This window comes from Emydura macquarii, unplaced genomic scaffold (assembly GCF_026122565.2).
Source record: "Emydura macquarii macquarii isolate MOO-44397 ecotype Brisbane River unplaced genomic scaffold, CSIRO-AGI_Emac_v2 contig_3220, whole genome shotgun sequence".
Taxonomy (NCBI): domain Eukaryota; kingdom Metazoa; phylum Chordata; order Testudines; family Chelidae; genus Emydura; species Emydura macquarii.
The window spans coordinates 11,220,763-11,246,971 of record NW_027133357.1 but is presented as its reverse complement, the minus strand read 5'-3'; the positions used below and the strand labels follow the sequence as shown (position 1 = coordinate 11,246,971).

At 41.6% G+C, this 26,209-nt stretch overlaps 1 protein-coding gene and 1 long non-coding RNA gene across 2 annotated transcripts; both read right to left on the bottom strand.

The window, feature by feature from the left end:
- Positions 1 to 413: 413 nt before the first annotated feature.
- On the bottom strand, positions 414 to 1,526 carry LOC137142495 (uncharacterized). Its single transcript, XR_010916946.1, has 3 exons — positions 1,411 to 1,526; positions 646 to 824; positions 414 to 549 (listed from the first exon to the last, which is right to left on the bottom strand). It is a non-coding gene; the product is annotated as an uncharacterized lncRNA (long non-coding RNA).
- Positions 1,527 to 5,003: 3,477 nt separating this feature from the next.
- Positions 5,004 to 24,499, bottom strand: LOC137142487 (complement decay-accelerating factor-like). Its single transcript, XM_067531891.1, has 11 exons — positions 24,265 to 24,499; positions 23,668 to 23,856; positions 22,159 to 22,347; positions 20,796 to 20,895; positions 18,160 to 18,242; positions 15,995 to 16,189; positions 14,646 to 14,714; positions 13,695 to 13,763; positions 10,392 to 10,433; positions 8,861 to 8,879; positions 5,004 to 6,173 (listed from the first exon to the last, which is right to left on the bottom strand). Exons 1-11 carry the CDS (start codon positions 24,356 to 24,358, stop codon positions 6,161 to 6,163), a joined length of 1,062 nt encoding a protein of 353 aa, XP_067387992.1. The 5' UTR covers positions 24,359 to 24,499; the 3' UTR covers positions 5,004 to 6,160.
- Between the last annotated feature and the right edge of the window lie 1,710 nt (positions 24,500 to 26,209).

Below are 26,209 nucleotides of genomic sequence, written 5' to 3'. Positions count from 1 at the left end.
TTCCTTTTCATTTCGTAGCTATGAAAGCCCAGGAATCACTGGAAGGGGTGGTTGGAATAAAGCAAGTTGAAATGGTCATGCTTAGTTTCATAAGGAAGGCATCTAGCAGCACAACTTCAATAAGTCTTTTGCACATTCACTTTGATTATACACGGCTATACAAAGAGTCTGGAGTTACCATTAGACTGGATCAGTTAAGTGGAAAGGAGTGGTCACCAAGGTATTGAACACAAACAAACATCCTTGTTTCTGGGGAATTCAACCCTGGGCTTATGCCAGTCCTGAGCTCCTGGGAGAAGAGAGATATGACTAGTATTAGCAAGCAATCTGAATGCTGATGCATTTTCCCCAGAATCTCATTATCCTTCCTGTGGTGAAGCAAGTGCCATCAACTTTTTTCCCAATAAATTGTACCTTGAAGAAGCTGCTTCCACATCACTGCAAACTTGGACCATCCACAGGCACCCAAAGGGAAACTCTTGCAGTTCCTAAGCCTGTTGGGCTTACTGATGAACACCGTTGGCCACCAAAAGGGTGTAACCTAGAGACCTAAATGGAGAATGGTTGGACTCTAGGGTTTACTCAGGGGACAGGAAAAGATGGATCTAGCTAGGACTGTGACAGCTTGTCACAGGATGAACTCACCACTAATGATGCCTCCTCCTACCCATCTCAGGGATTAGTTCTGGCCAGGCGTTGCACCCTCCTCTGGCCATGTCTTTTTCATCATCCTCTCACCCTGCAGACTCTTCTTCCTCCAGGAACCCCAGCCTCCTCTTCATGATTCTGCCTTCTGACCTGGTAACCATGTGTGTTCCCTCTTTCTGGAATTACAAACTCTGTCTTGACCAGGCCCACCAACAGCAATTCCAGGCCCCAGAACAGTCAATGACCCCCCTAGAAAGGGATGACTGGGGTCCGAGTGAGCTTCAGCCAGAAGTTTTTACTTATTTATTTCGTGCCATGCAGGTTGCCAGGTGGCTGAGGAGACGGTATGTGCTACTCAGCTTCACAGCTCCCTTGGACGCCCCAGGGAGATCACTGATGAACCCAGGAAGCTGAGTAGCAGATACCACCTCCCCTGCTGCCTAGGAACCTGCATGACACATAATAAGTAAGCTCAGCTCAGGGGAAGGGCAGAGAGCACAAGTGGAAGATGGAAGTTCACTTTAGGGGAAGGTGTGGAGGAGAGTAGGATACATATCTATGCTTCCATCCACCTGGGCCCTTTCAGTCACCAGGCCCCTGGTCAATAATCCCCCCATCCCCCTTATCAGCAGGCCTGCAGTTTGACTGCTCACTGCCCAGTTGATGTTACTGCCCCATTAACTAGCAGGGTGATCTAGGCCCATCCTCTACACCAGAGCCTGCCTCAATGGCCCACATGTCAGCAGAGAAAGTTTGACCTACCCCATACCTCACTGCTTTCCCTCTGAGCCTTGCCTGTCTCTGACCCTTCTCTCAGAAAGGAACTACAGCCTATTTGCCTCTGCTCCGTGACACACTCCCCATTACTCTAGAGATATCTGCAAACCCCCTCCCTTCCTTGTGTCCTGGCTTATATAGACCCCACTTCTTCCTGCCCCGGTGAGCCTAAATCCCTGTGTCCTGTCTTCTTCTCCAGGTGCAGCCTGGGCAGTTAATTGGCTCATTTAGCCACCTTAACCTCTCCTGGCCTTGTGTGGGGTGAACACCCCATCATACAGTTATTTGAAAACATTTATTTATTTCAATGACTACTTTCCATTTGGTTTCTGGGGAATTCAACAGTCAGTTTACACCAGTAATGAGCCCATGGGAGAAGACAGGGGAATGAGTGGTAGCTGGCAAATAAGCTGAATACCTGTGTATTTTCCCTAGGCTCTTGGTATCCTTCCTAGGGTGAAGCAGGCCCTTAACTCACCCACCTGCTGTCTCATTTAATTGCTGATCCCAAACAATAGGCCAATCGCTGCAATTGTTTCTCAATACTTAAATTAAGCAAGAGTTGGCTGTAAGCACTATAATGACTGTTTACATCTAGTCCTTGTTTAAAGACTGCAGGATTTGCCCCAAAAATCTTTACTACTTTTTCCATTTTTAACTGACTCTCCACTAAATGAATATAAACATTCTCATGAAGAATGAAGACAGTGGTATTTTATAGCAACCAAATGGGCTAGATGCTTGACCGATGACTAAGAGAGGCCAGGTCCCCATAGAGCTTACAATCCCAGGCTCTGTTCCTGTAAACTGTTGTATGTGGCCAGTGTCTCACGCCTTCACAAATCCCCACCGATTGCACTGGGGCTCCATAGGAGTGCAGGATTATGTTCACACAGCACAGTGTGCAGACGTGAAGCCCAAATTCTCATTTAAAATATAAAATAGATAATGAAGGTAGTGTTCTAGACTTCTCCTTTCCAAAGGGATTTTGGTTGCAAAGTCAAACACTCAAAAGTTAGGAAATACTGGAGATACGGCTGTTCCTGCACAACATCAGAGCTCAGAAAAGAGCCCAAGAACCATGACTCCCAGTCCTGTGCTGCATCCACTGTATACTGTGCTGCTACCCCCCAGGAGAGAACTTTGGTCTGTCAGGCTGTTAACCTGGCACCATTCAGTAACCCTGAATTCCGATTACAATTTTAAAGTGAAAATTTAAGGCTGCCACTTGAGATATCACATAATTTCCTCGATAATAACAAACCTAAATCCATATTGGAAACTTCTACTGAGCGTGCAGCCTACAGCCACATTCACTCAGGTGATCGGAAATACTTCGTCTGTTCGTGGTATAGATCAGACCAATGTGAACAAGTTGAGAGGAAAAGATGCCAGAGGTATTTAAGAAACTAACAGTCACTGGTGTGATCATGTCCAAATAGAAAATGATTGGGAGTACGACTGCTGAGTCTCTCTTTTCTAGTGTAAAGCTTTAGCGACCTTGGTTTTGAGTCAATACTGTTATCTCTTTTGACCTGGGCAACTAGTCAAAATTGGGGGTTTTGTAGGTTGTTTCAAGTGGGAGGAGAAATTGATGATAGAGTCTGGTACCGTTGGTGGAATCTTGTTTATTTACAGAGTACGTACAAAGTCCTGTTTCCTTCAACACCAGAGGAAGCAAACAACAGCATGGGACTTTCCTTGTCACAGAACCAAACCTATTTTTGATTTCAGAGCACCCCCCAAAAAATTCATTTTCTAGGCTTTTCTCGGCATTGTGCTGCTTGTTCAGGCTGTCTTGTTTTCTGCTCCTTCTGTCTCTACCCTCGTGCTGTGTTTCTCATGCACACCCAAAGACAAAATACTATTTTGTAAAGTCCCAGTGTTCAAGTTATCAAAATTCCTGGTGCATAGTTCTTAGTTTTGGGCAGTGAGATATGCTTAACAGTTTTACAGCTCTCTTTACTGTTACAGATTTAACCACCACCTTCAGTTAACTTTCACAGTAACTCAAGCTGAATGGGAAGTTCATTTTGCAGGACCCAATCATGCAAGGTACTAAGCATTGTCCACTCCTAGTTGTGGAGGGTGCTCAGCACACTGCAGGATCCGACCCTGTAAGAAACATAACTCACAGTTTAAAATAAGCAGCTGCTTCTGAGGTGTGCAGTCTCCTAACCTAAGTAGCCATTTAAACCAAACGTGATGTGAAGTGCAGTGAAACAAGCATACACCAAATACACTAGCAAAGACTGGCTGCAATACAATGACCTTGAGGCTTGACTTTCACTGGACAGTGGGTAGTGGTGTAGCTACAACAGAATGTCACCATGTTTTTGTTCTGTTTGTGCTGCACTTAGCACAATGGTCCACAAGTGGGACTCTTAGGTGCTACTGCAAGACAAATGAACAACATGCCATGTGTGGTAGATTCAAAAGCAGCGTGGAAACACTTTAGATCTCCCTACTCTTACTCCTGCAAATTAACCTTCCTTCCTCCGCTCTCATGTTCCCTTCCTTTTGTCATTTCCTTCTCTGTGGAACCCGTATGTGAAGGTCTCATCTGCAACCCAACGTGCGAGAGATTTAAATAGTTACACATTTAAAAACACCTCATCAAAGGAGTAACACCTTACTGACGGGGAAACGTTACTCAAAAATCTTGTAGTCACTACCCATCCCTCTCCTTAAATATTCCTTCCTGACCTTTCAGATCAAGCTTTATGCCTGTTTCCAAAGCTGGATTAGAGAGAGCTACTTGGATCACAGTAGCCTCACAGTTTGGCCCTTGGGGCAGACTGCAAGGCTCGTTTTCCCCAACAAGAAAAAATAAGGGACTGTTTTCACAATTCCAACCTTCTTAACATTTCTTTTTGCTACTTCACTGCAATAAATACAATAAATCAGAAAGAGCCCTAGCTGAGGTCTAGTGCATAGGACCAAAATGTGGTTTAAAATTCAAATAAATACATCAATGGGGCCCTGGTCTCCCCTATTATGTGGGGGACATTGGGGAAGCAAGGGATGTGGTGGGAGGTCAGGGGAATAGTCTGGAGGGAATTGGAATGGAAAGCATACATATTCCCTCACTGATGCCCCCACATTGCTCCAGAGGAGCTGCATCCCCAGACAGAGCCTCTTGTCCTTGTTAGACTGTGACCGTATGGTGAATTAGTCAGAAGGACTAATTAGTCAGAAGCCCCAGAACCACCTACGGCTGCCCCCCCCCCCCCCACATTGCTTGCTCACACTGTAACAGGAGGCAGGGAGACGGGGGAAAGTTGTGGCTATAGGTGATGCCAGAGCATTGATCGCAGTTCAGCAGCAGTAGGATCACCATCTGACATATCCTGGGGGTCTCTGGACAACCAGGAATTATTCAACCAAATGGCATCCCTTTCACATTTGTCAGGAAGAATCCCTGCACCCTAGGAAACAAAGATGCTTATCTGCAAGAGGAAAAGGACAAACTTCTGTTCTGCGAGCTTCTAGTGATGAGATCAGGACAGAAGGCTAGACTTCAACATCACTTCGAAATAATCAGTTTATAGTAAAAAGTATGGAAAAAAGAGTTTCTATTCAATATTCCTTTTATTTATGAAAAAGACATCAACAAAGACAACACTGTAAATCCCACAGATTCCTTCAGTTACAGTTTCACCATTTGTGGAAGGATTTGTTCATATTGCTAGATAAAACTCTATATAGTTTTGATTGCAAAAAAGAATAAAGAATATAAATATTATGAAATAAACTACAACAGAGTTAGATTATAATACCTCCATTTTATCAGCAGAGGGTGCCATTTCCTGAATTTAAAAAGCTTGTTTTAAGCTCTACAAAGACAGTTTACTAAAATATAAAATTAATTTAGTCACTAAACTACTGGAGAACTTGCTATGGAGTACACTTGTGATCTTAGTGCTTATTTTTTAGAAAGTGCTAGTGGATTGTAAGGAAAGAAACAATTTCTTATTCTCACTAAATGTTATCAAAAACTCAGTGGTGAGTATTCTGAACATCTCTGGAACCCTATGCAAATTCACACACTTCACTCTTATTTTTTCACTAAAAGGAAGAGACACTATATATCAAATGTGTAAAAAATAGAAGTTATAAAGCTGGGAACAAAAGGTAGATTTATCTGGAGAGTCTCACTCAAACAAAAATCTGTAGATGAAGAGTAAATCTGAAGAAAGGTCACATCAAGAATCTACAACATTCTATTTAGAGTCTGGCATCTTTAAATTTGTGTCTAAAGACTTATAATTCAAATTTCCTGATGGAAGTCTAAGCAGGCATCTGAACAGGCTCTCCTGCCATCTGCAGCTAAAAAGTTAGAATCTAAACTATGCCACACTCAGATGGCTAACATATTATTTAACAGGTGAAATATTTAGCACTACAGAGACACAGAATAAAGAACCAACTGGGTGTACACAACAGCAAGTAATTTTGATGCTGCCAACCGCCTTTGCTGTCTTCAGAAACTAGTTTTTAAAGGCAAAAGGGATGATCCACTTCCCTTTTTTCCCCTGCTTTTTTCAAATACAGTGGATTCCTATTATAATTCCAGTTCAAAGGAGGAAAGACATTGTAGTGAAAGGAACACTGGTTGCCTGAGAGGGATCTATTTTCACTACAGGAATTCAGTGCAAACGTATGAAGTTTATTTCCTAACTTTTCTTCCAATGTTATTGTCTGTTAACTTGTAAGCAATAGCCATTAGCCAGCATCAGACCTTCTTCCTGAAAAAGGAAGATAACAGTTAAAATCCAAATAGTTCTATATTTTAGTCTTTCACAGCTTTAGACTTTAGTCTAAATAATACTTTAAACTTTTCCTATGTTGTACTTTCCCGTGCATTCAGGAACAAATATTCATTTTTGTCTTAAAAAGTCAATAGATGTTAACTTTTAAATGAATAAATTACCTGATATGTAACAATAGTATATAATAGAAATATATCTTCAACTGATTTCATGTTAAAGCAGAAGTCATACTATTTCCCAGGCAATAGAAAAAGTAGGAGAATACAACAGGGCTAGGGTTAATTAGTGAGCAGAGTTAGTAACTGCAAGGACAAACAATGAAAAACATTAATTACATAAAAGAACCAGACTTATTCATGACACCTCCTTATTCCGCTCCCCACTATAAAATAAAGCTGATCTGAAGAATTCCTTTGGAACTTCCCCACTACACCCAGGAGCTATGTAGAGTTATGTAAGCTATATTTTTAAAGAGGGATATTAGTTTCAGTGACTAGTCATATTATATATCCATCTTATTTAACAATGGCCAGTGCAAATACCATGTCAAGTCCTTATGAAATCATCATTTGAACCTCTTTGTGATATGTACTAAAGAGAACAAGCGAGGAATTCGACTAGTTTACCTATCTGGTCCAGAACACCCATACTATGCACTCACAGTGCTCTATAATCCATTTGATTAACTAGTGTTTGTCCCCGTGCTGGATAAAATCTAATGGTTTTGTGTGTTTATTTTTCACCCAAAGAACACAATATGATTTGTTCCTTCAATCTTAAAATGGACATATGGAAGTAATGAAATAGAGATGACATTTACATGTTAGACAGATATTGGTTTTCAATAAACCTTATTTAAGAGACTGAAAGCACCCAAAATGTTCAAGTCTGTTGTGGATGCTGAAAAACATTATATTAGAAATCTAGTATATTAGTGGTTAACCCAACAATGATATCACATGCAACATTTCTGTTCAAGTCAAGAAAGAAAAGGTTAGAAGAAATAAGAACCTGCAGAAGTACCTTATAATCTCAATTTGAATTTAATATTGTACAAATCTACCCTATTCTCTCAGATAACATTTATGGAGAATATAACAGCCACATATTTTTAGGTGGAGGAAGATATTTTTCTATTAAAAATATACCTTTCCAGACCCAGTTTAGGTTTTGTTTCACCCATTGGTAGTTCATATTTTCTTGGAAAGTGGAGCTTCAGGTTTTATAATAGAAGATCTGAACAGCAGGGAAGGAGAGCACACTCATTGAATAAAATATGTTTGCAAAATTAAAATAAAGACAGAAAAAAATAAATTTAAAAGGGTTTCTAAAAGCTTATGTCCCACTTTTAAAAGACTTGTATGTTAATATGGCACAAATCACGGCACATGAGCATTTATTTATATTTAACAATAAATACTGAATCATGTAATCTGAAAACAATTTATCTTATCTAAAGAGAAAAAATGTGCAGTCAAGAAGGTTATGATGTTGTTGAGGGGGAAGGAGCTGTAGAAGTCCACAACCTTGTTTTTGTGAAGTATTTGTCGGCTGATTTTCCAGAATTTTGCGTCACTGTCTTAAAAATAAGGATTTTTTAAAAGGTTTCTGTTTTCAGGAATTTTTTATACAGATGCTGAATATATCAAATAATGAGGAACATTCATAATGTGTAGTGAACTTGTGAATTCACTGCTGCAGGAGGTTATTGAAGAAGCGGTACCACTAGATTTAAAGAAAAAGATAATTATATGCAACACCATTTGTTACTTGGGAATTCTAAGAGAGGGGTCAATGAACTATCATGCAGCAGATGTAATAGGATAACCTCAGGAGTCAATTTTTCCTCCTGTTTCCCTCTCCCCACATTCATGTACACTTCTACACAACTCAATAGTGGTATTATAGTAGGTGTTTTTTGCATGCCTTGGAAACCACAAGCATTGGAAATTGCAGGTAGCTGGATGCAGGACTAGCTGGATAATAGTTTGATGCCCTGAAGCAGATCCTGAATTTCCTACAGAATACCAAAAAAACCTGCACAGTAACTAGTTCATTCCCCCACAAGTTAATGTGAAGCACAGATTAGACTTCCCTGTTCTATTGTTAAGTAGTGTTATTTGGTTTAGCAAATGAAATTGAACTTTAAGATTATAAAGCAACGGACATAAATCTATCGTAAAACTCTTAATATTCAGTAGACTGATTTTCATGCAATATATTACTGATTTCTGTATAACACAAAATGCTTATTTTCCAGCAAATGCAAATGGCAAACATAGTTATCAATTAACAAACACTCAGGACAAAGGCAAGCAAAGCAGCCCTTTTAATACTATTGTTCTCTAATACAGAATAGATTTTCCTGGAGTGTCAAACAAGCATTAGGTGAAATATAACAGGGTTAGTGGAGAAAACAGCCCATGTAAGTTGCTTTGTAAAACTTCTCTAAAATTTATCATGAGCAAAAATGTAGAAGTAATTCTAGACACCATCTTCATTTAACAGCTAACTGGCATCCCTTCAGTGCCACATTATTGCAATTCTCAGAGTACCAAACATGTGACTTTTTCTGACATTAGGTACGTGCATGAAAAGACACAGTCATCTAAACAGGCATAGTAAATCTCATAAAGAAATTCTTTTATCTTGGGCTGTCTTACCTATTTATCTTCTTCAAAACTGCAAACACCAGAAGTCCGAACACAACAAAAAGAATGGCTTTAAAAAACAAGCAAGCAATTTAGTAACAAAAATTAAACAAAACATAACATTTTGGTGAAGGACAATTGTGGATTTCCACAGTTCTGGAACTTGCTCTCACCATTGACAGATTGTCTCATAGCATACAATTTTCCCCCTTACGATGATAAATAAGCCCATCTCGTATATAGCAGATCAAAAAAAAAAAAAAATCACAAAAACTTTACCTAATACAGAAAATGGTTCTAATGGTGGATATCCTAATATATCAAGTCTTTAATACTTCTGTATATAGCTGAAGGTTTGTCTAGATTCTTAGCTAATCCAGAGTAATGCTTAGTATTCAATCTACTTCACATCCAAGATGTTGCTTTACTTCTTTCCTTCAGTCTTCTGCAAGGTGTTTAAGTTCTCAACCAGAGTCCTAGAATGTATTGTTGTGTTCAATATCTAGGATGGCTTGCATGATTTGGCACATTATGGCGCACACTGGGTCAGCTGCATCTTAGAACCATCTGACTGGGATGTAGGCTACAGAAGAGTTGAGTTGGCACAGTCTCAGAAGGAGATCACTGTCCACATTGATCAGGCAAGTGCTAGAACCCGGCTTGTAATAGCTGCATCTAGCACAGTTCTGATCCAAATGCATAGGGCCTTTATTATCTGCTCTTCGACAATGCTACGCTATGGCCTAACTCCTTTGGACTTCCATAGGACTTAGGCACCTGTTGAAGTGCTTTGATGAACAGGTGCCTGCATAGGGAACAATCTGCTCCCCAAAGTTAAGTTACATCATTAGTGGGAATTCTGGGCAAGAGGGAGGAAATATATTCTGAATATGCTAGCATGACCACCCAAGATCTGTTATGTGGAAACCACTGCAGTCTGACTAACTCTGCATGGTGAGAACTTGCGTCAGTAACAGCCTTCTTTCTAATTCCCTGTACAATATGAGATCATCACTTCTAACCTATGAAGCAATTTCTTGGATCTTTTTATAACTTCCCTTCCTAGCTTTTGCCCTTTCAATTTTGGTAGGCACCAGACAACATGCCGTCCTAAGTGGTGAGAAAGTATTTTCATCCAAAAATTGAACTACAGAAGTGAAGCTTAGGGGGAAATGAAATTCTTCACTCCCCTTCTGTTCCCCAGTATTGTGCACACAAATTTCAGATAGATTCACAACAGACCGCTTAGCTCAGGCGAATATTATGAATATATTATGAGCCTACAGACAGAGAAAATAGCTAAGAGTATTAACATAGGTTTGTCTCCAGAGAACAGCAGTGCTCTTACATGGCACCACTGACACGTTAGTCAATGGCAAAGAAATTCAAGAACCCTAAATCCCAGAATATTTAGTGATTAAGCAGGGGAAAAAATTCTATGAGATGGAGAAATGGTAATATTAAAATAGCCTTGACTACAGATCTTAAAATGCAGTCAGAGCTTCAATGTATTGAATGAGTTTTTCAGTTTTAAGTTACTCACCAATACCAATACCAATACCGGTGCCAATTCCAATGCCAGGCCCTAAAGAGAAAAACAAAAACCGTGAGTTAAAATATGAAACCAAATTCCTGTCCAGAATCGACAGGAACTCACACACAATCCATGCGTATGAAGCCACACTTACTACCCTCGATTATACCAGATATTTACATAAAAACTGCCTTAATTTTTTGTTAACACCACATTCTAAAATGGATAATCATTAGCTGTAGGAAACCATAATCCGACCCCACCCCGAGAGCCTCACAATGAAGAAAGGAGCTTTTCCAGGGATCATATACATACGTACCTTGTAATACCGACAGGAAAGCCATTGCGTAAATGGAGGAAACAATATGAGTTTAAAGGTTCTCTGCAGTATGTATCATGGGATATTAAGTTTTCTCTTGAACATGCTCCTAGGCTCTCATTTACCAAACCTGCCCTGCTCAGCCATATGTCTGTCAAAATACTAAGGCAGGCCAGAGTCATTATACCCAGGCTGTCTAGATCAGGTACCACAATTTTTGCCCTACCATGTCATCATAAATTAGTGTTATGTTATCTCGTATCATAGATGTAAAGAGTGCTGTAATCTGTATTTCAAAATGATTCAAACAGATCGTTTGAAGGGACAGACTTTTGCTGTCCTTACTAGAGTAAGATTGTTTAGTGTCTAACCACTTGTTGTGGAAGTTACTGAATGGGTAAATCCATTCCTTGGCACAGATTGCACAGAACTACAGTCACGAATGTCAATTAACTGCATTCAGAAATCAGTCTCATGTTAAAGGAATGCTCAGATTAACATGTTTAAGGGAACCATATGAAGATTAAAATAGCACTTCTTACCCTAAAGTGGCCTTTCAATGGCTCTTGGAAATTTAGAACCCCATTTTCCCTCGGAAAATACATCACTGACAAATGTACAGCTCTTAATGTTAATAATTTTAATGTGAAAAATGGAGTGTACATATTCACTTATGCCCATATTGCTCATCATTACTGTAGGTTTCACAGTGTTGGCGGAAATGTATAGTTTGATCTCTAAAGTTTTATTGTTGTGGTTTATACAAAGCCCAGTGAAAAACATGTTAAAAATCAGGCAGGAAACTGGCTGTTGGGGGAAAAGAAGGTAGAAAACCACCACCACCACATAAAAGAAATCTAGCTGGTTTAGAAACAAATTTACAGTTGAGGCCCCCCTCAAGTTACTGACTAGAAGGGAGGGTTTTTTCTAGTTCGTTTTTGGCAGCAATTCAATGCCATTCCAATCTCATGCACATAATTCAGCCACATGGATCAGCAACATTCAGATGTACCTTAGTGTAATGTATTTGAAGAACAAATCAAAATCTGTCTCCAGCGCTGGAGCTCCTTACAGCCAAGCTCCTCTGCTCACTCCAGACATTGCGCTAAGCAGTCTCACAGCTCAAGTGTTTTCTCTCTCCCCTCAGTACCTCACCTTCAACTGGATGCTCAGAAGAGTTGCCAGATATGTTCAGTGCAGAACCAGTACAGAAAAGCAAGTTTTATAAAATAATGGAGATGGTCTCCATGCAACTGACCATTTTAAATATCAAACAAACCCGACAGACAAGCCACACATGTAAAGACATCAACAGTCACCAACAAGCAGACTGGAGTGAAATTTGTGTTGCCAAGTACAGGACAAAACACACTGAATTTGAAAGAATCAAATCCACAGTTGCTCATATTCTCTACCAAAGGCATATGAAGAAGAGCCTACAAGCAGGCCAGTGAAATCACTGTCAGGCTGAATAATAGGCTAGAGTCAACCCCCTCCCAATGTTTTACCACTTCATCTTCTTTAATTTTCCTCTCTGTTGGGTATACCGTCAAGTCTGCACAAAGCAGAATATCCACATGCATTAGGTGCATTAGCCCAATCGTCATTTAAAGAGCTCATTTTTTCAGCTGTAAATTACACACTCTTGTATTCTCATCCTTGAGATAACCACATGGATTTGGAAACTAACTTTCTTTGCCCCAATAAAATTCACATATAAGACACAGGGCGTGTTTTGCTGAAATGATCAGTGCTTGGATGTCATAGTGATAGAAGATTTTTCACATGCCACTCACCACTGCAGCCAATACTGTTACTGTTAGTTGTGTCACAATAGCATGTAGGGGCCCAAGTCACAACTCAGGGCCCCACTGTGCTAGGTGCTGTAGAACAACACAGTAAATAAATGGTCCCTGCCCCCATCACTCTCATTAGAGGTGCCAACAGGCAATACAATAATACTCCTTACCCACAGCATTCACCGTGTCACTCTTTTTGAATACCTCCATCAGTTCCAACTTCCCCACGGCATCAAGTTCAAACTTCTTCTAACCACCTTCAACTGCCTGCCTAACTCAACCTCTTCCTACTTCTCTGACCTGACCTGGTTTTGCATTGCTCCTGGAAGTTTCAAAACAAACACCTCTGCCCTTTCTGCCACCCTAATTGCACGAACACCCCAATGTGTTTATCCGCAAGGCCACTCCCCTCTTCGCATTCAAGTCCCTCTTCATGACCCACCACTTCTGCCAGGATGCTTGCAGGAAACTAGATAACCAACAATGGCAAGTTAAAGGAATTATTGACATTACATAGCATCCAGTGGCTCTTTTGGCCATGTTAAGTTTCAATTATTAGCAAAACATCCATAAGGAAATGTCAGCAAAGTGAGCTGAGATGCAGGATTGGAGGGAGGAAGACAGGTCATGTGTGGAGAGGCAGAGCTGAGAACTTTTCAGTATGAACGTGGTAGCCAACAGCATGTCAACAAATGAGGTCACTTGGCTAAGAGGTGCAGAGAGAAAAGAGGAATGGGCCATGGTCAGAGCGCTGATGGAAAACGTTGGAAAGTGAAAAGGGGAGAAGGCCCACCAAAAGAAATGGTGCAGGAACAATGAAAGAGGTAGGAAAACCAGGAGAGCACAGAGTCACCACTGCCAAGGGAGGACACAGCTTTACAAATGGCATGACAGAGAAAGAGAAGACAGATTAGAAGCCCTAAAATTCAGTCATAAAGATGTCATTGAAGACTAAAAGCATTAAAGAGCTTGAAATCCTGACTGTAGTTTGCACATGGCATATCTGCAGTAAAACATGGGTCATAAGCTTTGCTTTATGCTTCACAGATGCAAACCTCACCATCATATTTGCATCTGAATAGCAGAATTATAGAAATTAAAACAATCGTCACACTGTGCACTTCATTTTTATTCAAGTGGAAATCTGAACCTAAAATTTTAGACTTCTAATGAATCAAAATTCTTCCAATTTACCTGAGGCATTGCCACCACCGTCTGCTCCTCCTGCAGGAACCGTTGTGGGTTTGTCCTGGGTATTTATGACTAAGCAAAAAGAGGAGGAAAAAGCAGTTATGAACATTACATCAGTTTCCTATCTCCAACCAGCCGCTCAGAGTCAGGAGCTTCCCAAACTGATGTTTAGGAATCTGTATCTCTATAGACACACTCTCTTGCTCTCTCTTTTTTTTTTAAGTGCTCTATCACTTCCATGGTTTACAGCAGGGATGTGAAAGGCTCAAGGTGGTGCCTCTTGAGGGGTAAAAACAGTGCCGATTTCACAAACATACTCCCTTGATAGGCAACCCTGACTTAATGGTGGTTACTTTAAATATCCTTACTCTGTGTCCAGTGCAGTTCAACTCAGCCTTTAAAGAATCACCTCTACCAAGTGATCAATTTTTGCATGGACACTTACGACTCATTTCACTTAGGTTGCCAGCATCCAAACTTGCCAACAGCTAGTAAGAGAACATGGTTCTGCTTAAAGTTAAGTCGTAGGTTCACTGGGGTAAAGTGATATCTTTTTTAGACTGTTCTTTCCTCTCTTATTAGTGCACTTTGAGAGGTTTGACAATTCTGGACCCATTTACCTGGGGTGGGAATGCATCATTACCTTCACTGTCAACTGCTAAACTCTTCTTCCTACATGCCCATGTGAGTAAATGTACAAATGCTCATAGACCAAGAAAGGTCTCATAGACCAGACAAATGTCATCAGTGCCAAGGGAGAGCATGCAAATGAATAAACAAACCCTTTATCAAGTTTTTAGTGAGCACCAGGTGAGCATCAACATATTTGCATCTGTGAATAGCAGAATTATAGAAATTAAAACAATCGTCACACTGTGCATTTCATTTTTATTCAAGTGGAAATCTGAACCTAAAATTTTAGACTTCTAATGAATCAAAATTCTTCCAATTTACCTGAGGCATTGCCACCACCGTCTGCTCCTCCTGCAGGAACCGTTGTGGGTTTGTCCTGGGTATTTATGACTAAGCAAAAAGAGGAGGAAAAAACAGTTATGAACATTACATCAGTTTCCTATCTCCAACCAGCCGCTCAGAGTCAGGAGCTTCCCAAACTGATGTTTAGGAATCTGCCTCTTTATAGACACACTCTCTCGCTCTCTCTTTTTTTTTTTTAATTGCTCCATCACTTCCATGGTTTACAGCAGGGATGTGAAAGGCTCAAGGTGGTGCCTCTTGCTGTCAACATGAGTTACAAACTGCCAAAATCTATCATTTCCCTTCTCTTTTACTTATCAGAATTTACTAGAGTGACTTTCAAAATCCGTGAACATGCTATCCTCACTGAGCATTCTCTGCAAGGTCTTGCCATGTGCCACTCAGCATTATGTCTCATTCTCTCTCACATCAAATTACCTTTGGCATAGGAGAGGGCACACTGTGTTGGGAACCAGGAGATGAGTTCAACTCTCATTTTTTTCTAATGACTGATGTTAATAATCCTGTGCCCATCAAAAGCCAAGATACCACTAACCAAGGCATCCTCACTGAATAAAAGTTACACAAGTTAGGAAGAGAACCCAGATCTCTAGTATTGAGACACAAGTTTCATCCACTTAGCCTTTCAGAAAGAATCTGCCAAGTCGAAATACTTGGTTACTGTGGTCCCATTCATATATAATCCATTGTTTTAGCATGATGTGCATCCTTCTCTAGTGGTTGGTCCTCAGATAATAATTTACTCCTGCTGCCAGCAATCAAAATTAGTTCTTTAACTTATGTGATATGCTGTAGTGCTGTAGGTTCAAGAGTCAAGCCCTAATGACACATGGACGCACAGGACTGGGTATTACATTCACATATTATTATATTATTACACATTATATTATTTAGCTGAGGTTAGTCCTGCTTTGAGCAGGGGGTTGGACTAGATGACCTCCTGAGGTTGCAATTCTAATATTCTCTGATTCTATATAGAATTCTTTTTCTTTTTAAAAAACTCAGATATTACATAAAACCCACAGCAGGAGAAAAGTTATTCAGGCTGCAAAATAAGCACTCAGAAGTTAGAAAATGATTAAATTAAGGTCACCTATGCAATCTTAATCCTTCCTCTTTGTGTGTATGTGAAACGTCAGCCATTCTTTAAGAATTAAGTGTCCAAAAGTAACTAGGTTTACAAGAAGTTATATATTTAGGTGATTAATACCTAAATTTCTCATTAGGGTTTGCCTAGCAATCAAAATATTGTTTTTTCTGTTGGGAGAAAGTAAAGCAAGAGGAAGATAAAAACAGATGCTAGTTACCTTTGCATTCAGGGGCAGACCCATTCCAGACTCCGTGGGTTTTATCTTTAGTTGTACAGTGAATAGAGGCTTCTCCAGTAAGTAAGAAATTATTATTACATTTGTAAGTTACTGATGAGTTATAGTCAAAGTTCTCCACACTGCTGCCACTGTACATCCCATTGGTAATATTAGGAGGAGGAGAACAAGTAATCACTGAAGGAAAGAAAAATGGCATCATGAATATTAATCAACATTTCAGTTAAAGGTGAATTGAAAAGATTAAGTAAACATTTGTGTATGATCAATCCAAAAAGGGAAAACAATTTAGCTATCTGAAAATGTAATCAGCACTGTATTTTAATGTAGTGTTCGGTATTTTTATCTCAGTGGCGGAATGGAGCACACTGGCAAAAGGATGTCAAAATGCTTATTTATTACATGAAATAGCATAAGAAAGACAGACAGGAGCGGGAGTCCTTTACCATACAGGAACTGCAGCTCCGGCACAAGTCTTAAGGTGAAAAGTACAGTGAAAGTACAATTAACCACAAGGATATAAAGTAGCAACTTATAGGCACAGGACTTATTATTATCATAAGCTGAGCAACTGCAGCAGCAGCTGCAGTTAGTGAACAGAGAAGTGAACCTTAAGAAAGGAAGAGACCTGCCAAGAGGATACCTACAGCAATATACTCCTGGGGGCCCATCGATGTAAGAAAGCTAGCCTTATCTAAACGTGTGCAGGGACGCTTATCACCAAGAACGAGGGAGACCCATACTTCGTTCTGATAAGCGGGTGACGTATGGGAATCGCCTGCCCGAGGCATCCGCTAGCGCCTCCACGGATCCACGGAGAGTCTCAGCTTGGGGAGGCTCTTGGGGGACTGATATACCCTTTTCCCCCTCACCTTGCAGCAAGCCTTACCCAGTAATACATGACGTATATCTCAATCCCAGTAGGGATTGGGCCTTAACACTTAGTCTATTAGTCTATTGTAGTTAGCTAGGGACCTTCTGGAATAAGGTGACGTTAGTTGTTTACTTCACAAAGAACTCAGCCATAGTTTTACTTCCCCTTTATTATTACTAAAATAGGGACCTTTTAGCTTATCAAGCATTAGCAAATGTCTGTGGTCATCTCAGGATGCTCCAGACCCCAAGGCACTTCCTCCTCTGGCCTAAGGTCGGGCAGAGGGCAGAGTCTGGGTTTTCTCCTGAGAGGTCTTAACTCTTGCTTTTCTGGCTTAGCATTGCTTTTAGGGCCTTGCTCTTGTCAAACTATACTGATTTCGCGTTACAAAGTCTTGCACGCCCTAACATTTAACCTAATGCACGGCATTATCTCCCTCAGAGTCTGAGGACTTTCTGCTTTGAAGCTGTTATTCAGACCAGTTCCATTCTTCTAGCAGATTTTGGCCCTATGAAATGAATCCCGTGAGACAGCTTTATCAGAACTTATACCCCTCTCTAACAACAGATACAAAGAGCTAAGGCTCCTTGATTGACACCCTTGAAGGACAATGTTGGGCTCCTGTAATGTTCCAGAAGGAGAAAGCTTAAATTAGGACATTTCTTTTAGTTGTAGCTGGTTCTAGAGCAGATAGCAATAGCCCGATTGACGGAATGCCTAGGTAGTGTCCAAAAGAACAAAAAAAGTTAAAGCAAATAAATTGGGAAGAGGTTTTATTATTGGGTTTCACCCCAAAATAGCCTCAGATTTTGAATGTGGAGTACAGGTTTTTTGGCTAGGAAAAGAGAACAGAACAAGGAGGAATTACACTAACTAAATAAAAAGTAGGATGAAGGACTTCAAAGGAGGAATAGATTACTTAACGAAGAATAAGTAACTAAACCCCCACCACTGCAGTATTCTGCATACAGTAATGAGTAAGTGACATTACGCCAGCTGGATTCTGTACAGGAGACAGTGCCAGGAGAATGATTTGAAGGGATGGAGGGTGCCTATGGGGTTTTGTTTGAATTGTAGAATCCACACAGGGCATCAGCACTATGGTGGATCCTCATAAATTTTCAGCCAGTCTCTCCACTCCCATAAACATCTACAAGATGCACTTATAATTCAAATTAAATAAGATTAAAGACAGATGAAAGATGTGTAATAGGGTGTTTTTGCATCCTCATCCTGTCGTGAGCTCTTCTTAAAACCATGGTGATAGTCTTACATTGGCAAGTTGGAAATTTACTCCATTCAACTTGATCTCCGTTAAACAAACACCAGATGAAAGGGTCCCCTATTATTCTGTATCTAGAGAAAAGAAAGAAAAAAAGGTTTTTTTAGTTCTCTAAGTGCTCCTGTAATAGTTCAGAAATTTGGAAAAGTGGTTCTTTCTGCCAGTAAGGGAAGTCATTAATTACGGATTAGGGTCATTCCTGTTCTAGAAGAACCTGCATGATCATGAAGACCAACCAATGCTGAGTAGCAATCCTAAATTGTTAAAGCCAATTTAGAACAAGCAAATCGGTGCATGTAAGATAGTAAAGACCAAGTTAGTTATTCACCTACACACTAACCAGATGCTTAGAATTTCTGGGCAATATCTTTGTTAAACCTTTGCAAATTGAAACAAATAGGTCCCCACCCTCTCTGAATCATTTTAGTGCTTATTTCTTGCATCTCCAGCAGGGGCAAGAGGTCCTTAAACCAGTTCCTGAACGTGAAGAATGTCAAGCAAACTAGCAGTTTTTGGACTGTTCTTCTCAAAGTTTTCACAGGGGTCAAAGGGGTTTGGGCTTGCCGAGTAGGAGGCTGTCTCACCTCATAATTCCAATCCACAGTGCAGCATTCAAGATGTGTGCCATCAGCATGCAATACCTTCACCATATAAATTAAGGTAGGAGTCCTTGGCTCAGACCGCTAAATTCCACCATTCCTCCTCCTATTTTGCCTCTGCTGTTCGATTGCAGTCAAGAGCACTCCATTTCTAACACCTTTTAGCTAGACGTCTAGCTAATTCCTGCCCAGGAAGTATTGAATGCTGGCAATGAAGTCACCTGGTTCTCATTATGTTTTACCTTTTAATATTGTAGGCTGAAGGTTGTGGCCTTCTTTGCTAGAGTTTTAGCAAGTAGGTTTAGAGGACCAGATGAGAGGCTTACCTATTAAAGCTGGTTTCTTCTGGTTGTTTCACCAGTTTGGTGTGAAGGCAGGAACCAACAGGGATGGACACAAATGTCATATGTGGCCAACTGACCACTACTTTTCTTCTAACTTAAAACTAACAGCCAAAGATAACTTTTCCTGACAGCAATAATGGAGGGAGAAGGTAGCTCCCCAAGGGCTGTTCCCCTGCTGCCACCCTTTCATTAGCTGAGCATCCTAAATGCCCAACCCCTAATCAGCCCATTTAAATCCAAATCCTTCACTGGCAGACAATTTCTTCACCTGTACAATGGGTATAATGATATCGCCCTCTTTGTAAAGTGCTTTGATAGCTGACAAAAGCACTATTTAACAGCCAATTGTCATTATTATATCAGCTAAAAAAGAAGATTGATGGCTAACCTATGGGGAAAGGCCTTCTCTGTCTCTCAATCTCTGTGGGGTTTGAAGATCTAACCAGTTCCTCCCAATAACTCTGATCCCATCACAGAGAATCTAACACTTGCTGCCAGCACAAATCAACTGAAGTTGTGATACAGTGAAAAAACCAAAACCATATATTAATTTAAATCATGATGCACATGCTCATATCAGGTATTTCATGCCAGTGAAAGACATTCTGTTCAACTATTTGAAGTCCACAAAGTACTTCCACAATCTAATGATGCTACAACCTGCCCATAATCTATGATAGCTTCTTACATCAGCTACTTGAACAAACTTAAGAAAAACTCATGATCCTTCTGTGTCACGATGCCAGGTTTTCTGTACCCTGGGCTTGGATAACTTGGTTTTCTGTACCCTGGGCTTGGATAACTGCTGCTACCACCAAGCTTTACGGATGGAAGTTTTATAGTGTCACCCCTCACTCTGCTCCTATATTCCAAGGACCCAGTTCCCAGGAGCTGCTGAGTATCTTTGAAGGCCACTTCAGGAATACACAATCACTATAATGCCAATCCAGACTTCTTTAACAACTCTTACTGCATTAATTACACGTAAACCCATGAATTAACTCATTTACTGTTCAACTAGAGGTGCCCTCTCAAGCACAGGAAAGGTTTATTATAGATCCCAGTTCAGATTTTCTTCTCTGAAGCTACTGTGTCCCTGGTCCTCCAAACACAGTCTCAATAACCCCTTCCAATAGTCTGGACTCCTATAGTTCCCCCAAGTATTAGTCTGTAGTGTCTTGAGAGTCCATTTTCTGCCAACTCCCTGAAAAAGCTACTTCTGCCCAGCACATCTCAATTCTCCCTTCCAAAATGTTCTCATCCAATTGCTGGAATTTGAATCAATATTCCATGATGGCTCCTAACAACCTTTACAGAGTCATCAGATGTTAAATCACTCTCACATTCAACCAAGTCTTACTTCCCACAACCACATGCATAAAAACATTGTCTCGGCATGTTATCTAATATTCTCCACACCATAGCCATTCCTTCTTCCTCCCAACTTAATCTTTCAAGAGGAGGTGGGAGGGAGGGGTCATGAGCTACATGTGGCTAACTTAGTTTGAGGGTTCTACTTTTTAAATAGATACCCCAGGGCAAGGCTGCAGATCTGTAGAACCTGTTCAGATTAAGTTTTCAAAGTTAGACCATACTTTCTATTCTTAATTTTCCAGTGGTCACTAGAAGTTCTACACCAAGAGAAGCTCTGTGAATTAATCAGAACAGGTTGTTTAACACTCACCCGTCATCACAAAGTATGGATACTTTTGCACCAAATTGGTGATTTGTTGTATCATCAGGTCTGCCGTGCTCTGGTCCTTTTGGAACATAACAAGATTTCCCTTGTAAAAGAACAAAATAGTATTAGCGTATTATGATGTTGGAAAACCTCATAACATATTTAGGAGAGAATAGGGCAATGTCAGACCAACGATCTGGCTAGTTCAGTATCTTGTTTCTCTTTATCCTATTTCATTTAATGGTGAATAGTCTATTCATATTAAAGATCTAATCATATCACTTTATCAACTTTAATGGCAGAGATCCCCTCTGCCTCAGACGATCAGTTACTTGTGATGCTATTTCCATAAAGAACACAATATCAGAAATTCACTATTTCCACATGCAGATCAACACAGACATGCCGTGTTCAGGCAGTCACAAAGAAAGATGCAAGGAGTACTTATGATTATACTGGGTAAACATCTCAGCCCTGATGCACAAAGTTTTTTGCACATAAAAGAATCTGGCCTATTATACACATAAAGTATTTTCTTTATCAGGTAGGCAGACTATTTGTCTTGAAGGCTACACAAGGAATTCCCATCAGTATTATTCCGTTTGACAAACAGTAAGCCATAATCCAATACACAGATGCAAGGAGATGAAGTTAAGATTGATCATTCAGTTGGCGACATTCTCTAACCCTGTATTAATGTAGGTTTTTGGATTTAATTCAACTAATACAGTCTTGATATAGGCAGGTTTGAAAAAAAATGATGGTATTCTTCTCAATTAAACCCAGGTTTTTCTTCATTTCTTTATGTTACTATGTATTTTGGGATCCGAAAAGCATTGCCCTACGTATTGCTTTTAAATACTGGATTTAGTTTTAGTACTGTGATTCAGTTTGGTTGACTTGTATACAGCATGAGTTGTTTCTGAGGGTAGAATTTTTTAACATTTACAATTTTAAGAAAAAATACAATAGTATTAGCTTACTTCACATATAGGCTTCAGGGATACAGTGCTTACCATTTTAAAATGGACAATTACCACAGCATGGTACTAACTTTACTGCATTACTTGTGATATTCTACTCCTAGTAAGGAATAGGGAATGGAATACATCACAAACACAATGAGAAGTTTAACTACAATAAGTACTAACTGTCTAGTGTTCAGTGGTACTCACTTTGCTTTTCTACCTCCATTTAAAGTTCAATTGAAATTTACAATCAACTGACTAAAACATATTTCTAACAACAAGTCAAAGAAGCCAGTGCTGAAATGTGAACTAGCTGCTTAAAGTAAGACAGTCCTAATTCCCCAAAGGTGGCTCATAGATCAATGGAGACAGAAAGGTAATAAAAGATACTCACTCACCTAAACAAAACTCAGGGGCTTCAGACCATGTTACATTTTCGAGACAAGTAATGACAGGACTCAGTTCAGTACTCTCATAAGCTGGGCGACAAACATAACTCACATTGATTCCAACAGGATAGTAGCTCTTGCTCGCATCTGTCTCAGTTAAGACAGCAGACTTTAACCTTGGCGGTTCAAGACAGCCACCTAGCAATAAAAACGCAAAAAGGCACAGGGTCTGAAAGATTTAGCTCTAAAGGCAGGTAAAAATAAAATCTGTACTTTTAGCTTTCTATTTATATATAAAAACACACAATCACTAAGTGTGAATGGTGCTGTAACATAAGTGAAGTGTGCCAAAGAGATAACAGGTACCCAGCCAAAAAGTTTATGATCTAGTGGCATAAGTTGTACAGTTACAGAATGGCATATGATCATTATACCTGAGACACTTCATAAACTGTGTGTGTGTGGAGGGGGGAAAATTTAATTTATTTAATGAAGAGAGGCAAAGTTATGGGAGGGGGGCTGTTCCAAGCACAGTGAGTGGCACAAAATACAGTGTAAAGAAGAAAAACTAAGCACTCAAGAAAAAGGAAGGCATGGGTGGAATACATACAGCACGAAGACAGACAAGGAAAAATTTCCCTTCTCCCCTTCATCTCCAAACAAAGTGATCATTCTGTTTACAACCACTGCACAGATCTTCTTTCCCAGCTCTAAGCCTTAGACCTCCACCACTCTGAATCCATGTTCTCCACCCTACTGCAGCTTCACTCACTGAAGTGTTGTCCCCCATCTTCCTTCTGCCTCAATTCCAGAACTTCTATTCCATTCTCATCCTCCCTGACCTCACAGTGGCTGTTGACACTGATTATCCCTATTATTGGCTTTCACACTATATCATCTATTGTTTTTTTCATTCCATCTTCTCACAGTTTTCCTGTTATTCCTTCAATCTCATGTCCTGAGGTCCAGTTTGGTGGATTCTCCCAGTACCACTTCAGCAAGGGTTTGATTGGACATACAAGGAAAAGAAGGTGGTCTGAGCAGAGAATCCTATCTTTCTGTGGTTTTGTCTGCTCCTACAGCTTTGGACGCTGTATTTATACTGATGACTCTCAAATCTCCCTTCTGGATGTCCTGCCAACGGCTTAAAGTATACATGGCAAAAAAAGCAAACCCACCTGAGCTTGTGTTCCCTTCCAAACCTTTCCCCTCTCCGCACTTAGGCACCACTGATAAAAATCCACCATCCTGTCAGCTGTAATCTGGGTATCACTTTTGACTCAACTGTTTGGATGGACTCATACATCCTAACTGTACCCAAACCTTGCCCCCTCCCATTTGTAACTTCTCCAAGATCCAGCTTCTCTTGGCTCTGATCCAGCCCCTTATTTCCTCCTTGGCACTGAATTTGTTAAAGCAGTTTCAAATAGACCTGTTCAGTGTGACAACACAACTTGCCATTTCATACGCAAAAGAAAGCTTCACCAAGTTTGTTCCCAAGAAAAACAAAATGCTTACGACCACAGAACTCTTCGATGTTTGACCACTGGGAGTTGGAAAGGCAAACGAAGGTGTCTGATTTTCCAGGGATTTTAACAAAGCCCTCACGGCACCTGTATGTCACTGTTGTGTGGACGGGGAAGCCCTCTGTGCGATCGGTATCAGAGGAGATGGCACTGCTCAGCGTTGGCAGGGCCCCACACTGCCCTGTAAGAAAAACAAACTCACTGGAAACATGTAGTTTGAGTGCTTCACACAGCTGCGGTCACGGTCATGGGCCTCAGACCCTGCAGGGCCTGCCAGCAGCCTGGTGAGCCCCAGCACCCCGGGAGAACAGAGCAGCTGCCCACGGCCAGGGGTTGAAACCCAGAGCTCAGGAAGGGGCGCCGGGCCCATGAGGAGAAATCTAGGACCCGGCCCGCCTGTCACTGAGGGTTTGGGGCGGGGCGGAACCGGTTCAATTGTCCCCCCCCGCAATAGTCCCGGGGCCTCCAAGGCCCCAGCGACACTCAGGGGCCACAGTACAGCCCTTGGCGAGCGGCCCCGAGTCTCCGCCCCGCCGGGCCCCTGGCACTGCAGCCCCCCGCCCCGCCCCGGCCCGGCCCGGCCACTCACCGCCAGCGCCGGCCGGCAGCAGCGCCACGAGCCCCAGCAGCCAGAGGAGGCGACGGCGGCGGCCCGGCCTGGCGGCAGGGGCGAGGGGCGTCATTGGGGGCCGGAGCCGCGACCCACCCGCCGCCGGGCGAGCCCGACAGCCCCCGGGCACGGGGCCGGGGACACAGCGGGCTGCACGCGGAGGAGCCGGAGCCGGAGCCCGGCCGCCGCTGGGTGCAAAGGGGGCTGAGGGGCAGCAAACACCCGGTCGCCTGGCAGCTGCAGCCGCAGTGCCAGCAGCAGCCGTGCCCGGCGCTCTCTGTCCTGGGCGGCTCCGGCTCGCCGCTCCCGTGCTCCCGCATGCCTGCCTCGCTGGGCTGGGCTGGGTCGCCGCACCCTCCGCAGGCAGCCACTCAGCTAGCCGGGGGGGTACCTGACGGCCAGGTGCACAGCGCCCCGCCCCGCCGGCCTCGGGCCTCGGGTTGATTCTGTCACTGAGCTGTGAGGATCCAGGGGTCAGCCCGTGGCAAGGTCAGAAACCCTGGGCCTGTCTGCACTAGACAGTTGTACCCCTTTAACTACAGCAGCAGAGCAGAAGGGAAACAGCCGCCCCAGCTCTGTCAGAGGAGCAGGAGTCACCTTTCTACTAGCTGAACTGCATCCTGAGTGAGGCTTTTTGACCAGTGTAACTTTCTTTTAAGAGAAAACCACCTTCTGAACCGAAATTGTTATACCTGTAGTGCTTTTAAACGTGGGCCAAGCCTTCGTTAAACATTCACTATGGTTTAAGGAACTGCCTGAGTGGTTATCCAGCCAGTTCCTGGTCCTTTCAACTAACTCCCGTTGTAAATTGTGAGGGAAAGGGCACTGTAACTACACATTAATAGTAAATGCAGCACTGCGGTAAGCCTGCGGTTGGACTTTCACCAGACAGCCAACAGAGGGTAGCTACAACAGACTGTTACCCCACTGATGACATACATTGTAAAATATAAGCCAGTGCCAGTCAGTTAAGGAAATAATTACATGTTAAATGGAAAACAAACAGGATGAAACACTGATAAACTGTGAGTAACTGAGCATAGGAAAATGAGTTGCGGCGAGCATTCAAATTATTTGATGGATAGAAACAAAATCACAGCACGCCCAACTATGCTATCAAGTCAGTGGCTGGGTAATGTGAAAGTTCCACATACTTGTAGGGAGGCATTTCTGCATGGCTTAAAGTGCAAAACCTAAAACATGGAGAGAATGAATACAGCCCGTGCTCTAATTTTACACTATGAGGCTCTGGGGAGACAGAAACATTCTTGTGCCACTGAGTTCAATTTAACTGACCACTACCAGCGGGTACAGTTAAATCCGATTACAGGATTTAATTTGAAAAAGGAGGTTGATGTGAAGATTTTTGATGACACTTATGTAGTCAGCAGAAATATTTCAGAGTGTGAAACAGTCTTTCCTTTTCCTCACAGATGAGCTACACTAAGTTATATGTACATCAGTGTTCTTCATGCAGGATCCTACAGTGCTTTAGACACGTTGCATACTCAATATTTAGTATCCTAAGGAAATGCCCACGGTGGAGCAGTTCACAACACATCTAGAACACAGTATAGGATAAGACAAGAAGAAAAAGATTATAACTAAAACCAGCGGAATCCAAATCCCAAAGCCAGATATGAAGAATAGGTTTGGATCTTTCTCTGGTGGTGCTTACAATGAACTGTCGTGCTTAAAGTGACATTTCACTGAAGACTTATTCCCTACCACTAAAAAGATTTCATACCCCACCCCCACTGCAACCACTTCTGGTGAGCAGAGGGACTACTGTTTAACAGCACACAGCACCTTTACATAAGTTGAAGGCAGGAAATGAAGATACAAGGGTGAATGCTTTTAACTCTTGCAGGAAGGGCCTTAGGATGTGTAGTGGCCACTAGTAGTCAAGATACTGGTTTTACCT

Excerpts from the sequence above, each read along its gene's own strand:
- LOC137142487 (XM_067531891.1), bottom strand. The coding sequence starts at position 24,358 with ATGACGCCCCTCGCCCCTGCCGCCAGGCCGGGCCGCCGCCGTCGCCTC. Across the intron at positions 20,896-22,158 it reads AGCCCCTGAGTTTTGTTTAG|GGAAATCTTGTTATGTTCCA; the intron begins GTGAGTGAGTAT and ends TTCTTTTACAAG. Across the intron at positions 16,190-18,159 it reads TAAATTTCCAACTTGCCAAT|TGATTACTTGTTCTCCTCCT; the intron begins GTAAGACTATCA and ends TCTTTCCTTCAG.